At 33.4% G+C, this 14,866-nt stretch overlaps 1 protein-coding gene across 1 annotated transcript in view; it reads left to right on the plus strand.

The window, feature by feature from the left end:
- LOC143071778 (WD repeat-containing protein 75-like) overlaps positions 1–10,583 on the plus strand; it is a 34,939-nt gene extending 24,356 nt beyond the window's left edge. The window contains exons 14-19 of the mRNA XM_076246351.1: positions 4,661–4,752; positions 5,321–5,407; positions 6,362–6,594; positions 6,944–7,063; positions 8,897–8,988; positions 10,338–10,583. Coding sequence (XP_076102466.1) covers positions 4,661–4,752; positions 5,321–5,407; positions 6,362–6,594; positions 6,944–7,063; positions 8,897–8,988; positions 10,338–10,560 — 847 coding nt within the window. The 3' untranslated portion in view covers positions 10,561–10,583. The remainder of the gene's footprint in view (positions 1–4,660; positions 4,753–5,320; positions 5,408–6,361; positions 6,595–6,943; positions 7,064–8,896; positions 8,989–10,337) is intronic.
- Positions 10,584–14,866: the final 4,283 nt, after the last annotated feature.

Here is a 14,866-nt window from a genome sequence, read left to right on the forward strand (position 1 = left end):
ATAAATCTGATGTACAGTAAGTATTACTACAGACCTTAGCAGGACAAAAAGGATAAATCTGATGTACAGTAAGTATTACTACAGACCTTAGCAGGACAAAAGGATAAATCTGATGTACAGTAAGTATTACTACAGACCTTAGCAGGACAAAAAGATAAATCTGATGTACAGTAAGTATTACTACAGACCTTAGCAGGACAAAAAGATAAATCTGATGTACAGTAAGTATTACTACAGACCTTAGCTGGACAAAAAGATAAATCTGATGTACAGTAAGTATTACTACAGACCTTAGCAGGACAAAAAGATAAATCTGATGTACAGTAAGTATTACTACAGACCTTAGCAGGACGAAAAGGATAAATCTGATGTACAGTAAGTATTACTACAGACCTTAGCAGGACAAAAGGATAAATCTGATGTACAGTAAGTATTACTACAGACCTTAGCAGGACAAAAAGATAAATCTGATGTATAGTATTACTACAGACCTTAGCAGGACAAAAAGATAAATCTGATGTACAGTAAGTATTACTACAGACCTTAGCAGGACAAAAAGATAAATCTGATGTACAGTAAGTATTACTACAGACCTTAGCAGGACAAAAAGATAAATCTGATGTACAGTCAGTATTACTACAGACCTTAGCAGGACAAAAAGGATAAATCTGATGTACAGTAAGTATTACTACAGACCTTAGCAGGACAAAAGGATAAATCTGATGTACAGTAAGTATTACTACAGACCTTAGCAGGACAAAAAGATAAATCTGATGTACAGTATTACTACAGACCTTAGCAGGACAAAAAGATAAATCTGATGTACAGTAAGTATTACTACAGACCTTAGCAGGACAAAAAGATAAATCTGATGTACAGTAAGTATTACTACAGACCTTAGCAGGACAAAAAGGATAAATCTGATGTACAGTAAGTATTACTACAGACCTTAGCAGGACAAAAGGATAAATCTGATGTACAGTAAGTATTACTACAGACCTTAGCAGGACAAAAGGATAAATCTGATGTACAGTAAGTATTACTACAGACCTTAGCAGGACAAAAAGATAAATCTGATGTACAGTAAGTATTACTACAGACCTTAGTAGGACAAAAAGATAAATCTGATGTACAATAAGTATTACTACAGACCTTAGCAGGACAAAAAGATAAATCTGATGTACAGTAAGTATTACTACAGACCTTAGCAGGACAAAAGGATAAATCTGATGTACAGTTAGTATTACTACAGACCTTAGCAGGACAAAAAGATAAATCTGATGTACAGTAAGTATTACTACAGACCTTAGCAGGACAAAAGGATAAATCTGATGTACAGTAAGTATTACTACAGACCTTAGCAGGACAAAAAGATAAATCTGATGTACAGTATTATTACAGACCTTAGCAGGACAAAAGGATAAATCTAATGTACAGTAAGTATTACTACAGACCTTAGCAGGACAAAAGGATAAATCTGATGTACAGTAAGTATTACTACAGACCTTAGCAGGACAAAAAGATAAATCTGATGTACAGTAAGTATTACTACAGACCTTAGCAGGACAAAAGGATAAATCTGATGTACAGTAAGTATTACTACAGACCTTAGCAGGACAAAAGGATAAATCTGATGTACAGTAAGTATTACTACAGACCTTAGCAGGACAAAAAGATAAATCTGATGTACAGTAAGTATTACTACAGACCTTAGCAGGACAAAAAGATAAATCTGATGTACAGTAAGTATTACTACAGACCTTAGCAGGACAAAAAGATAAATCTGATGTACAGTAAGTATTACTACAGACCTTAGCAGGACAAAAAGGATAAATCTGATGTACAGTAAGTATTACTACAGACCTTAGCAGGACAAAAGGATAAATCTGATGTACAATAAGTATTACTACAGACCTTAGCAGGACAAAAAGATAAATCTGATGTACAGTAAGTATTACTACAGACCTTAGCAGGACAAAAAGATAAATCTGATGTACAGTAAGTATTACTACAGACCTTAGCAGGACAAAAAGATGAATCTGATGTACAGTAAGTATTACTACAGACCTTAGCAGGACAAAAAGATAAATCTGATGTACAGTAAGTATTACTACAGACCTTAGCAGGACAAAAAGATAAATCTGATGTACAGTAAGTATTACTACAGACCTTAGCAGGACAAAAAGATAAATCTGATGTACAGTAAGTATTACTACAGACCTTAGCAGGACAAAAAGGATAAATCTGATGTACAGTAAGTATTACTACAGACCTTAGCAGGACAAAAGGATAAATCTGATGTACAGTAAGTATTACTACAGACCTTAGCAGGACAAAAAGATAAATCTGATGTACAGTAAGTATTACTACAGACCTTAGCAGGACAAAAAGATAAATCTGATGTACAGTAAGTATTACTACAGACCTTAGCAGGACAAAAAGGATAAATCTGATGTACAGTAAGTATTACTACAGACCTTAGCAGGACAAAAAGGATAAATCTGATGTACAGTAAGTATTACTACAGACCTTAGCAGGACAAAAGGATAAATCTGATGTACAATAAGTATTACTACAGACCTTAGCAGGACAAAAAGATAAATCTGATGTACAGTAAGTATTACTACAGACCTTAGCAGGACAAAAAGATAAATCTGATGTACAGTAAGTATTACTACAGACCTTAGCAGGACAAAAAGATGAATCTGATGTACAGTAAGTATTACTACAGACCTTAGCAGGACAAAAAGATAAATCTGATGTACAAAAAGTATTACTACAGACCTTAGCAGGACAAAAAGATAAATCTGATGTACAGTAAGTATTACTACAGACCTTAGCAGGACAAAAAGATAAATCTGATGTACAGTAAGTATTACTACAGACCTTAGCAGGACAAAAAGGATAAATCTGATGTACAGTAAGTATTACTACAGACCTTAGCAGGACAAAAGGATAAATCTGATGTACAGTAAGTATTACTACAGACCTTAGCAGGACAAAAAGATAAATCTGATGTACAGTAAGTATTACTACAGACCTTAGCAGGACAAAAAGATAAATCTGATGTACAGTAAGTATTACTACAGACCTTAGCTGGACAAAAAGATAAATCTGATGTACAGTAAGTATTACTACAGACCTTAGCAGGACAAAAAGATAAATCTGATGTACAGTAAGTATTACTACAGACCTTAGCAGGACGAAAAGGATAAATCTGATGTACAGTAAGTATTACTACAGACCTTAGCAGGACAAAAGGATAAATCTGATGTACAGTAAGTATTACTACAGACCTTAGCAGGACAAAAAGATAAATCTGATGTATAGTATTACTACAGACCTTAGCAGGACAAAAAGATAAATCTGATGTACAGTAAGTATTACTACAGACCTTAGCAGGACAAAAAGATAAATCTGATGTACAGTAAGTATTACTACAGACCTTAGCAGGACAAAAAGATAAATCTGATGTACAGTCAGTATTACTACAGACCTTAGCAGGACAAAAAGGATAAATCTGATGTACAGTAAGTATTACTACAGACCTTAGCAGGACAAAAGGATAAATCTGATGTACAGTAAGTATTACTACAGACCTTAGCAGGACAAAAAGATAAATCTGATGTACAGTATTACTACAGACCTTAGCAGGACAAAAAGATAAATCTGATGTACAGTAAGTATTACTACAGACCTTAGCAGGACAAAAAGATAAATCTGATGTACAGTAAGTATTACTACAGACCTTAGCAGGACAAAAAGGATAAATCTGATGTACAGTAAGTATTACTACAGACCTTAGCAGGACAAAAGGATAAATCTGATGTACAGTAAGTATTACTACAGACCTTAGCAGGACAAAAGGATAAATCTGATGTACAGTAAGTATTACTACAGACCTTAGCAGGACAAAAAGATAAATCTGATGTACAGTAAGTATTACTACAGACCTTAGTAGGACAAAAAGATAAATCTGATGTACAATAAGTATTACTACAGACCTTAGCAGGACAAAAAGATAAATCTGATGTACAGTAAGTATTACTACAGACCTTAGCAGGACAAAAGGATAAATCTGATGTACAGTTAGTATTACTACAGACCTTAGCAGGACAAAAAGATAAATCTGATGTACAGTAAGTATTACTACAGACCTTAGCAGGACAAAAAGGATAAATCTGATGTACAGTAAAGTATTACTACAGACCTTAGCAGGACAAAAAGATAAATCTGATGTACAGTAAGTATTACTACAGACCTTAGCAGGACAAAAAGGATAAATCTGATGTACAGTAAGTATTACTACAGACCTTAGCAGGACAAAAGGATAAATCTGATGTACAGTAAGTATTACTACAGACCTTAGCAGGACAAAAAGATAAATCTGATGTACAGTAAGTATTACTACAGACCTTAGCAGGACAAAAGGATAAATCTGATGTACAGTAAGTATTAAAAAAATTTACGTCTATTTAGGACCTGATTAGAAGCTTAGTGTCTTTGTTACTTTGATAGGGGTAATGTTTAGCCATGTAAATCTCTTTTGAAGAAATATTAGAATGAAAATGATTCATGTAGTTAGCGGTTATATATGTGTTGACTGTTTATGAGATAGTAATTTAGTTTCTAGAATTACTCATTGTGTTTTATTTTATAGATTTATAGAATTTGGAAAGTACAGCTGTTCTCATCTGTTGACTGCTTGTAGCAAAAATAGTTTGGTTACCTGGAATCTATCATCCTGCACAGGTTAGTTGTACCAAATTTATATTTTAAATGACAAGGTAATTACCATGTGAACTACAACAGATAAGCCAAAAAAAAACCCAGTAAAATAATGATATCATGATACAATCTATAAATAAACCTTTGATGAAGTTTTGGGTCAATATTTGAAGCTACTGCCCTTAAATAACTTTTGCTAATTTGCAATTATACTGAAATCTATAATAGATATGGGGAACTGTCACTAGCAAAAATGAACAGCAATATCTACAAGAAAATTTGGTCATGAATATCTTCAGTTGAATTGCTATTGCAGTTATTGTTCTCAAATGACTTGTTTTTGGTTCTTTTTTGTAATTTTCTCTTTAGTTAATCTGTGTGCATGATGACTTTCACTGTTGCTCATAATTTTGATTCAGATTATTCTTGCCAGCTGAGTGATTCTTTCTCCTGGGAGCTTCTCTATTTTTTTTCATAGAAAATGATGTCTGGTACTCTATTCAAACAATTAATTTTATTTATCATCTTAATTTTTTAAAATTAAATCTGTCTTAATATTGTATTAGCATAAGTTTTTATTGATTCTTTTCAGTCCTTTGGAATATAGATTTCAGCTCAGTCAGTTTGATTTCTGACCCTGAAACAGATGTAATGGCTGTGATATCAGAAACCAGTGATGGTAAGTAGGGTGAATTTTATGTTAACACACTTAATTACAAAGTCTAAACTGTCTGTATGAATGTTATTTCTGTATGAAAAAAATACTGATGAAAAACGTTCAGCTGATCATTGCTTATCTCTTGCACAATTTTGGAACAAGTTTTTTTGAAAACAGATTGTGTCAAGGAGACAACAGCATGACCAAAAAGCAGAAAACACTCCAAGACCACCACTGGGTTTCCAACATAACAGAAAATTCTGCATCCAGAGGTGCACTTCATCAAGCCCATAAACAAAAATGTATACTAATTCAGTGATAATGAATATCATACTAAACTTCAAAACATAAATCAACTAAAATTAAAAAATCATTGAAAGCTAACAAAGGCCAGAGGCTCCTGACTTGGGACAGGCTCAAAATATGCCAGGGATAACCATGTTTTGTGAGATCCCATCTTCCAGGTATAACCAATGAGGAGAATTAACAAACACAAAGCGCTACACACAGTAAAACTTGGTTTAAAAGAAGCCAGAGTCTGATGTCAGAATAGGCAACAAAAGAAATGACAATGATATATACATGTTAAAAGTACTGTTCTCTAAAATTATGTTGAGATTGTTGAAGATGAAAAATAAGTGAGTGTTTTGTATTTACAAAAGTTGTTTGGGTGTTGTTAACATGGATAGATAGCAAAATAAGTCTAGCTTTAACAGAAATTATAACAGAGAGATTAATACAGTTAAAAGAAAAAATATGTAAATGAATGAATGTTTTAATATTAAAGTGCAACCTTAATTATATAAAAAAATCACATTCAAATATACAAGTAATTTTCAGCCAGCCAAATAGGGCAATGAAGCATTGTACATAAAAAAATATTCTCTCTGTGATAAATCTTTTTTTTCCATTGAGAATAAATACAGATATGCTTAAAACATACCTTGAAATGCAAATACATTTTTTCTGTTTCAGTATATTTCTTTAGACCATCAAGTTCAGATATTTTATACCATCAAAATACAATAAGTTCTAGTAAAGTGGCAAGTGCTGTTTTCATACCACAGCATCAAGGGAGACAATTTCTAACTGCACTTGAAAAAGGGAGACAACTGCCTACTAAATCAAAGTTATATTTCATCAACTCTGATCATCAACTTCTTTGTCTGTCAGAGGTTGACACAGCTGTTACTGCACCTAAAACCATGGTAAGAAACTCAAGAACAAAATTCCTGTATTTAATCTTATAATACTGTTGCCTAGTTTTTATGGGGTTATTGAATTTGGTACAATGACAACTTTTATTTATGATACTGAGTTTTAGGATGGATTTTTCCTTTCAGTAATAAGTTTCTTTCTATTAAAGATTGATGTGCATAATTTCAATGAATTTCTTTTTCTTTTTTTTAAACTTTTTTATGTAGTTGGATAAATAGTGAATATTCAGTACATTGAAAGTAAATGAAATAACAATGATTGAAAACTCTTAAAGAAAACAAATTGTTTAGAGTATAGAAAAAAATCTTTAATTTTAACTGAAATCTATATTTTTTACAGTTTACCATACAACAAAATCTACCACAAACAACACTTAGTCTACTTTTATCTAAAGAAAATACAAAGCAGCCAGCTGTGGATTCAAGGTCAACTTCCAAGGACATAAAGTCATGGAAAGGAGTAAGTATATAACAGATAGATGTGGAAATAGGGCAAAATTATCTTATCAATTTATTGTTTAAATAATTTTAGATATATAGATTCCACAACTGCAACAAGTGTATTACGAAATTTCTTCACTCGAGACAGTTTAATTTTAATATTTTAAGTGCGGTGCTTGCCGAGCTTTTTAAATAATTAAAATTTAACTGTTGAGAGTGGAGAAATATCGTAATACACAAGTTACAGTGGTGGAATCTGTTTCTCTTATGATCTTTATCCTGCCTTTTCAAAGATTTGAGGAAAGTTGTGTACTTTTGATGTGACGTCAACAGGCATGGTCACCTTATTAGCTCACCTGGCCCAAAGGGCCAAGTGAGCTTTTCTAATCACTTGGCGTCTGTCGACCGTCGTCATCGTCGTTAAATTTTACATTCATTGGGGTATCTAGTTTAAAAAATGTGTCCGGTGACCCGGCCAACCTACCAAAATGGCCACCATGGCTAAAAATAGAACATAGGGGTAAAATGTAGATTTTGGCTTATAACTCTGAAACCAAAGCATTTAGAGCAAATCTGACAAGTCTGACAAGGGGTAAAATTGTTTATCAAATCAGGATCTATCTGCCCTGAAATTTTCAGATGAGTCGGACAAGTGGTTGTTGGGTTGCTGCCCCTGAATTGGTAATTTTAAGAAAATTTTGCGGTTTTCGATTCTTATCTTGAATATTATTATAGATAAAGATAAACTATAAACAGCAATAATGTTCAGCAAAGTAAGATCTACAAATAGGTCAACATGACCAAAATGGTCAGTTGACCCCTTATTGCCCTTTATAATCAATTTTTAACAATTTTCATTAATTTGGTAAATTTTTACAAAATATTTTCCTCTGTAACTAAAGGGCCAAGTTTGTTATAGATAGAGAAAATTGTAAGTAGCAAGATTGTTCAGTAAAGTAAGATCTACAAACACATCACCATCACCAAAAAACAATTTTGTCATGAATCCATCTGTGTCCTTTGTTTAATATGCACATAAACCAAGGTGAGCGACACAGGCTCTTAAGAGCCTCTAGTTTCATGACGTCACAATAAGAAAATTCAGAAGAAAACAAAAAAATTTAACGTCACAATTAAATTTCAACCAACCATTTGCTGAGAACAGATTTTTCACTTGTGAGGAGAAATATTTTTCTCACACCGGTCAGGAAATGTGAGAATAGCACAAAAATTAGAGAAAAAACAGTAATCCTTTGATAAATATTTTAAGAAAAACTTATTTTAATGAATTTAAAAGCTGAAGTAATTTGCCATCAACAAGATTGTTCAAACCCTTAAATTAAAAGCTATGGTTTTATACTTGAATACTTGGGGAGCTATATGACCAAAAAAGACTTACCGGTAAAGTAATATTTAGGAAATTTGAAGAATACTAGATGAGTTTAGTATGACGTCCATTATCACTGTACAAGTATACATATTTTCAGGGGCCAGCTGAAGGACACCTATGGGTGCACGAATTCTCGCTACATTGAAGACCCATTGGTGGCCTTCAAGTGTTGTCTGCTCTATGGTCGGGTGTTTGTCGCTTTGACACATTCCCCATTTCCTTTCTCAATTTTAATTTTAGATGAGTTTAAAATGTATTATTTAATCCAATTTTGATATAAACGTATTTAGGATAAGTTTAGTCAATCAGCTATATATGTTTTTTGTTTGAATTTAATGCTTTGTGTTTATGGGTGTTATTTCATTTTAATATTAGCAACTATAAAATGTGTAGTTTTGTTTTCAGATTTTGTTATTATTATTTAATTAGAGGTGTGATTAATTGTTTCTTCCTTTAATTTAGTTTTTGGATACACCACCACAAGTCCAACCTGCAGTTACCTCCCTTTGTAAACAGTTTGTCCAGTCTATGCTTGTGAAGTCAGGAACAAATAGGTAAGATAGTAAAACATTGTGTAAGAGAGTTAACTTTTTATTAATAACATAGAGGGGGGTGGAAAGGATCCTGATCCCGAAATCCTTGGGCTTAAAAACAAGAAATCCTGAGGTCCTGAATTTAAATAAATCTCAATCCCGACATCCAGAAATTCGAAAAACTTTTCCCAGATTCTTAAAGGGTCAATCCTAAAATTCTGAGCTTAAAAACAACTGATCTCGGAGTCCCAATAAAGGTCCTATTCCCCCTCAACATAGAGGTGTACAAAAAATTTGACCAAATAATGACTAAAAAATTTGAAATGCTAACTTTACAATAAGTCCATGGATCAATTTTGCAGTAAATGTTCTACTTGGGGTTATTTATTACTAATATTCTGGCAAAAGATATTTAATATAAAGCAAAACTTTGACAATAATAAACCTGATGTTTACCTGGCAGAAAGACATTTTAGAGTTACATTACACTACCTAAACCTTACTGGGTTTGGTGGACAATTTATCAAGATATAACTTAATGAGGGGCGTATTACGTTTCCACTTTTTTTAGCAAAAATCCAGTTTCACGTTTTCCCATTTTAGTGCATTACTTTTCTGAAATAAATAGATACCACCTTTCTGTATTTTTACCTGTATTTCACCTGTAAAAGATGGTTATAATGATATATAAGACTTTATTTTTCTTAATTTTTCTTTTATTATGCTGGCCCGATAATATATTCCTTCAACATGTCGATTATATTCAGATTTAACATTGTATTTTTCAAAAATCACCAACTGGAAAGTCACCCATATGCGTTGATTTCTGTATTTGCTTATACCATTTTATTCATTTGCATATTTGATTTATTTTTTGGACTCTCAATTACATGTCCTCATTTGGTTTCGGTCATTATTGCCATTTTCATATCATTGTTCTTCATAAAGTTCACAGTGTTTGAACTTCTGGTATTTAAGAAAGTGTATTTTGAGTCTAAGCTTAAGTGCCAGTTGATGTATATGTCATGGATATCGTACACACAAAAACAAACCGAGGGAAGAAATGTATCATTTATGATGGTTACACGTACAGATTGTTATGAAGACTTATCCTGCTTGAAGTATTACTTCAACCTCCTCATTGACCAGCAGGGGGGCAACAGGTTAACTTAGTAAACGGAAGAGGCATACATTAAAAATTAAATTAAAATAAAAAAACTTTAACAAAACTAATGTTAAAATAATGCAGAAAAGAGTATTATAAAAATGCGGAAACATAGGAATTTTAATGCGGAAACGTAGTGCCAAAATGCGAAACATTAAACGCTGTTAATGAGAGTAAGCAATAAAAAATGCATTTGTATTTCTAGTGGTAACATAGAAGATGATGAAGAGCTGTCAGATGAGGAATGTGTTATGGAAGTGGACGATGACGTGGATTCTGATGAAGATGTAATATCTCAGGGGAAATCTCAAAACATGAAAAATAAAAACACAAAACCAAAAGACAGTATTAAACAGACTGTTATACATACAGACACTAGAGCAAAAGATGATTATGTTAGTTATATGGACTGGTACATTAAAAGATAGAATAAAATTATTTTATGTATTTATGCTGAAGTTTGTTTTTACTAAATCATGGTATAGTGTGTCCCTAAAGATTACATTTGTTCATCTTTTTTCATTCCTTGTAGTTTTTTTCACTGAAAATCATGATTTTAGGGTGGTAAAATTTGCATATTTATATTATGGATATATATTGTGCATATGCATGTTTGATTTGTATGGTCTTTAAAGGATGTCTTTAATTGTATTTTCTAGGGATGTCAAAAGATCGGAAATGTAATACTCAGGTACTCGGTCATGATATTAGCGAGTACTTCAGTACTCAGTTAAATCTTAAACTTCGAGTGAAAAGTTTTGATTTTTATGCCCCATCTAGGGTCATTATGTTTTCTGGTCTGTGCGTCTGTTCAATTGTCTGTTTGTACGTCTGTCCCGCTTCAGGTTAAAGTTTTTGGACAAGGTAGTTTTTGATGAAGTTGAAGTCCAATCAACTTGAAACTTAGTACACAAAATTCCCATGATATGATCGTTCTAATTAAAATGCCAAATTAAAGTTTTGAGCCCAATTACATGGTCTACTGAACATGAAAAATGATAGTGTGAGTAGGGCATTAGTGCACTATGGAGACATTCTTGTTGTTGGAATGAAGTATTTTGGTTATTACCTTTCATAAACCTAATTATAATATGATGATATCGCTTGACTTCTTAACAGAAGACATATGTATTGTTGCAGAACTCAAACTGTATGACTACAAAATATAACTTGATCCTTGGTTATGTGTAAAGAAGTCAAATAAAGCCAAAATCATCAGTCCACCCCTTATAGGGGTATTGATAAGTAATGGCGATTTTTACCAATATTTTACATTTTTGACTAATTATCTTGAAAAAATATATAAGATAGCTAAACTTCAGAACTATTACATGCTTAAGTATGGTCTGAATTGTGCTTTCAAAGATGCATCCAATCATTCCAATAACCCTGAGACTTCATGTAAGTTGTGATCCAATGACCCTGAGACTTTATGTAAGTTGTGATCCAATGACCCTGAGACTCTGCAAGTTGTGATCCAATGACCCTGAGACTTTATGTAAGTTGTGATCCAATGACCCTGAGACTCTGCAAGTTGTGATCCAACGACCCTGTTACTTTATGTAAGTTGTGATCCTATGAGTCTGAGACCCTGCAAGTTGTGATCCAATGACCCTGAGACTTTATGTAAGTTGTGATCTGATGAGTCTGAGACTGCAAGTTGTGATCCAATGACCCTTAGACTTACTGTAAGTTGTGATCCAATGACCCTGAGACTTCATGTTAGTTGTGATCCAATAACCCAGAGACTTACTGTAAGTTGTGATCCAATGACCCTTAGACTTACTGTAAGTTGTGATCCAATGACCCTTAGACTTACTGTAAGTTGTGATCCAATAACCCAGAGACTTCATGTTAGTTGTGATCCAATGACCCTGAAACTTTATGTAAGTTGTGATCCAATGAGTCTGAGACTCTGCAAGTTGTGGTCCAATGACCTTGAAACTTTATGTAAGTTGTAAACTTCAGAACTATTAAATGCTTAATAAATATGGTATAAGTTTTGCTTTCAAAGATACATCCAATGACCCTTAGACTTACTGTAAGTTGTGATCCAATGACCCTTAGACTTACTGTAAGTTGTGATCCAATGACCCTTAGACTTACTGTAAGTTGTGATCCAATGACCCTGAGACTTCATGTTAGTTGTGATCCAATAACCCAGAGACTTCATGTTAGTTGTGATCCAATGACTCTGAAACTTTATGTAAGTTGTGATCCAATGAGTCTGAGACTCTGCAAGTTGTGATCCAATAACCTTGAAACTTTATGTAAGTTGTAAACTTCAGAACTATTAAATGCTTAATAAATATGGTATAAATTTTGCTTTCAAAGATACATCCAATGACCCTTAGACTTACTGTAAGTTGTGATCCAATGACCCTTAGACTTACTGTAAGTTGTGATCCAATGACCCTTAGACTTACTGTAAGTTGTGATCCAATGACCCTGAGACTTCATGTTAGTTGTGATCCAATAACCCAGAGACTTCATGTTAGTTGTGATCCAATGACCCTGAAACTTTATGTAAGTTGTGATCCAATGAGTCTGAGACTCTGCAAGTTGTGGTCCAATGACCTTGAAACTTTATATAAGTTGTAAACTTCATAACTATTAAATGCTTAATAAATATGGTATAAGTTTTGCTTTCAAAGATACATCCAATGACCCTTAGACTTACTGTAAGTTGTGATCCAATGACCCTTAGACTTATTGTAAGTTGTGATCCAATGACCCTTAGACTTACTGTAAGTTGTGATCCAATGACCCTGAGACTTCATGTTAGTTGTGATCCAATAACCCAGAGACTTCATGTTAGTTGTGATCCAATGACCCTGAAACTTTATGTAAGTTGTGATCCAATGAGTCTGAGACTCTGCAAGTTGTGGTCCAATGACCTTGAAACTTTATGTAAGTTGTAAACTTCAGAACTATTAAATGCTTAATAAATATGGTATAAGTTTTGCTTTCAAAGATACATCCAATGACCCTTAGACTTACTGTAAGTTGTGATCCAATGACCCTTAGACTTACTGTAAGTTGTGATCCAATAACCCTTAGACTTACTGTAAGTTGTGATCCAATGACCCTGAGACTTCATGTTAGTTGTGATCCAATAACCCAGAGACTTCATGTTAGTTGTGATCCAATGACTCTGAAACTTTATGTAAGTTGTGATCCAATGAGTCTGAGACTCTGCAAGTTGTGATCCAATAACCTTGAAACTTTATGTAAGTTGTAAACTTCAGAACTATTAAATGCTTAATAAATATGGTATAAATTTTGCTTTCAAAGATACATCCAATGACCCTTAGACTTACTGTAAGTTGTGATCCAATGACCCTTAGACTTACTGTAAGTTGTGATCCAATGACCCTTAGACTTACTGTAAGTTGTGATCCAATGACCCTGAGACTTCATGTTAGTTGTGATCCAATAACCCAGAGACTTCATGTTAGTTGTGATCCAATGACCCTGAAACTTTATGTAAGTTGTGATCCAATGAGTCTGAGACTCTGCAAGTTGTGGTCCAATGACCTTGAAACTTTATATAAGTTGTAAACTTCATAACTATTAAATGCTTAATAAATATGGTATAAGTTTTGCTTTCAAAGATACATCCAATGACCCTTAGACTTACTGTAAGTTGTGATCCAATGACCCTTAGACTTATTGTAAGTTGTGATCCAATGACCCTTAGACTTACTGTAAGTTGTGATCCAATGACCCTGAGACTTCATGTTAGTTGTGATCCAATAACCCAGAGACTTCATGTTAGTTGTGATCCAATGACCCTGAAACTTTATGTAAGTTGTGATCCAATGAGTCTGAGACTCTGCAAGTTGTGGTCCAATGACCTTGAAACTTTATGTAAGTTGTAAACTTCAGAACTATTAAATGCTTAATAAATATGGTATAAGTTTTGCTTTCAAAGATACATCCAATGACCCTTAGACTTACTGTAAGTTGTGATCCAATGACCCTTAGACTTACTGTAAGTTGTGATCCAATAACCCTTAGACTTACTGTAAGTTGTGATCCAATGACCCTGAGACTTCATGTTAGTTGTGATCCAATAACCCAGAGACTTCATGTTAGTTGTGATCCAATGACTCTGAAACTTTATGTAAGTTGTGATCCAATGAGTCTGAGACTCTGCAAGTTGTGATCCAATAACCTTGAAACTTTATGTAAGTTGTAAACTTCAGAACTATTAAATGCTTAATAAATATGGTATAAATTTTGCTTTCAAAGATACATCCAATGACCCTTAGACTTACTGTAAGTTGTGATCCAATGACCCTTAGACTTACTGTAAGTTGTGATCCAATGACCCTTAGACTTACTGTAAGTTGTGATCCAATGACCCTGAGACTTCATGTTAGTTGTGATCCAATAACCCAGAGACTTCATGTTAGTTGTGATCCAATGACCCTGAAACTTTATGTAAGTTGTGATCCAATGAGTCTGAGACTCTGCAAGTTGTGGTCCAATGACCTTGAAACTTTATATAAGTTGTAAACTTCATAACTATTAAATGCTTAATAAATATGGTATAAGTTTTGCTTTCAAAGATACATCCAATGACCCTTAGACTTACTGTAAGTTGTGATCCAATGACCCTTAGACTTATTGTAAGTTGTGATCCAATGACCCTTAGACTTACTGTAAGTTGTGATCCAATGACCCTGAGACTTCATGTTAGTTGTGATCCAATAACCCAGAGACTTCATG

The sequence above is a fragment of the Mytilus galloprovincialis genome, chromosome 4 (genome assembly GCF_965363235.1).
Source record: "Mytilus galloprovincialis chromosome 4, xbMytGall1.hap1.1, whole genome shotgun sequence".
Lineage (NCBI taxonomy): Eukaryota > Metazoa > Mollusca > Bivalvia > Mytilida > Mytilidae > Mytilus > Mytilus galloprovincialis.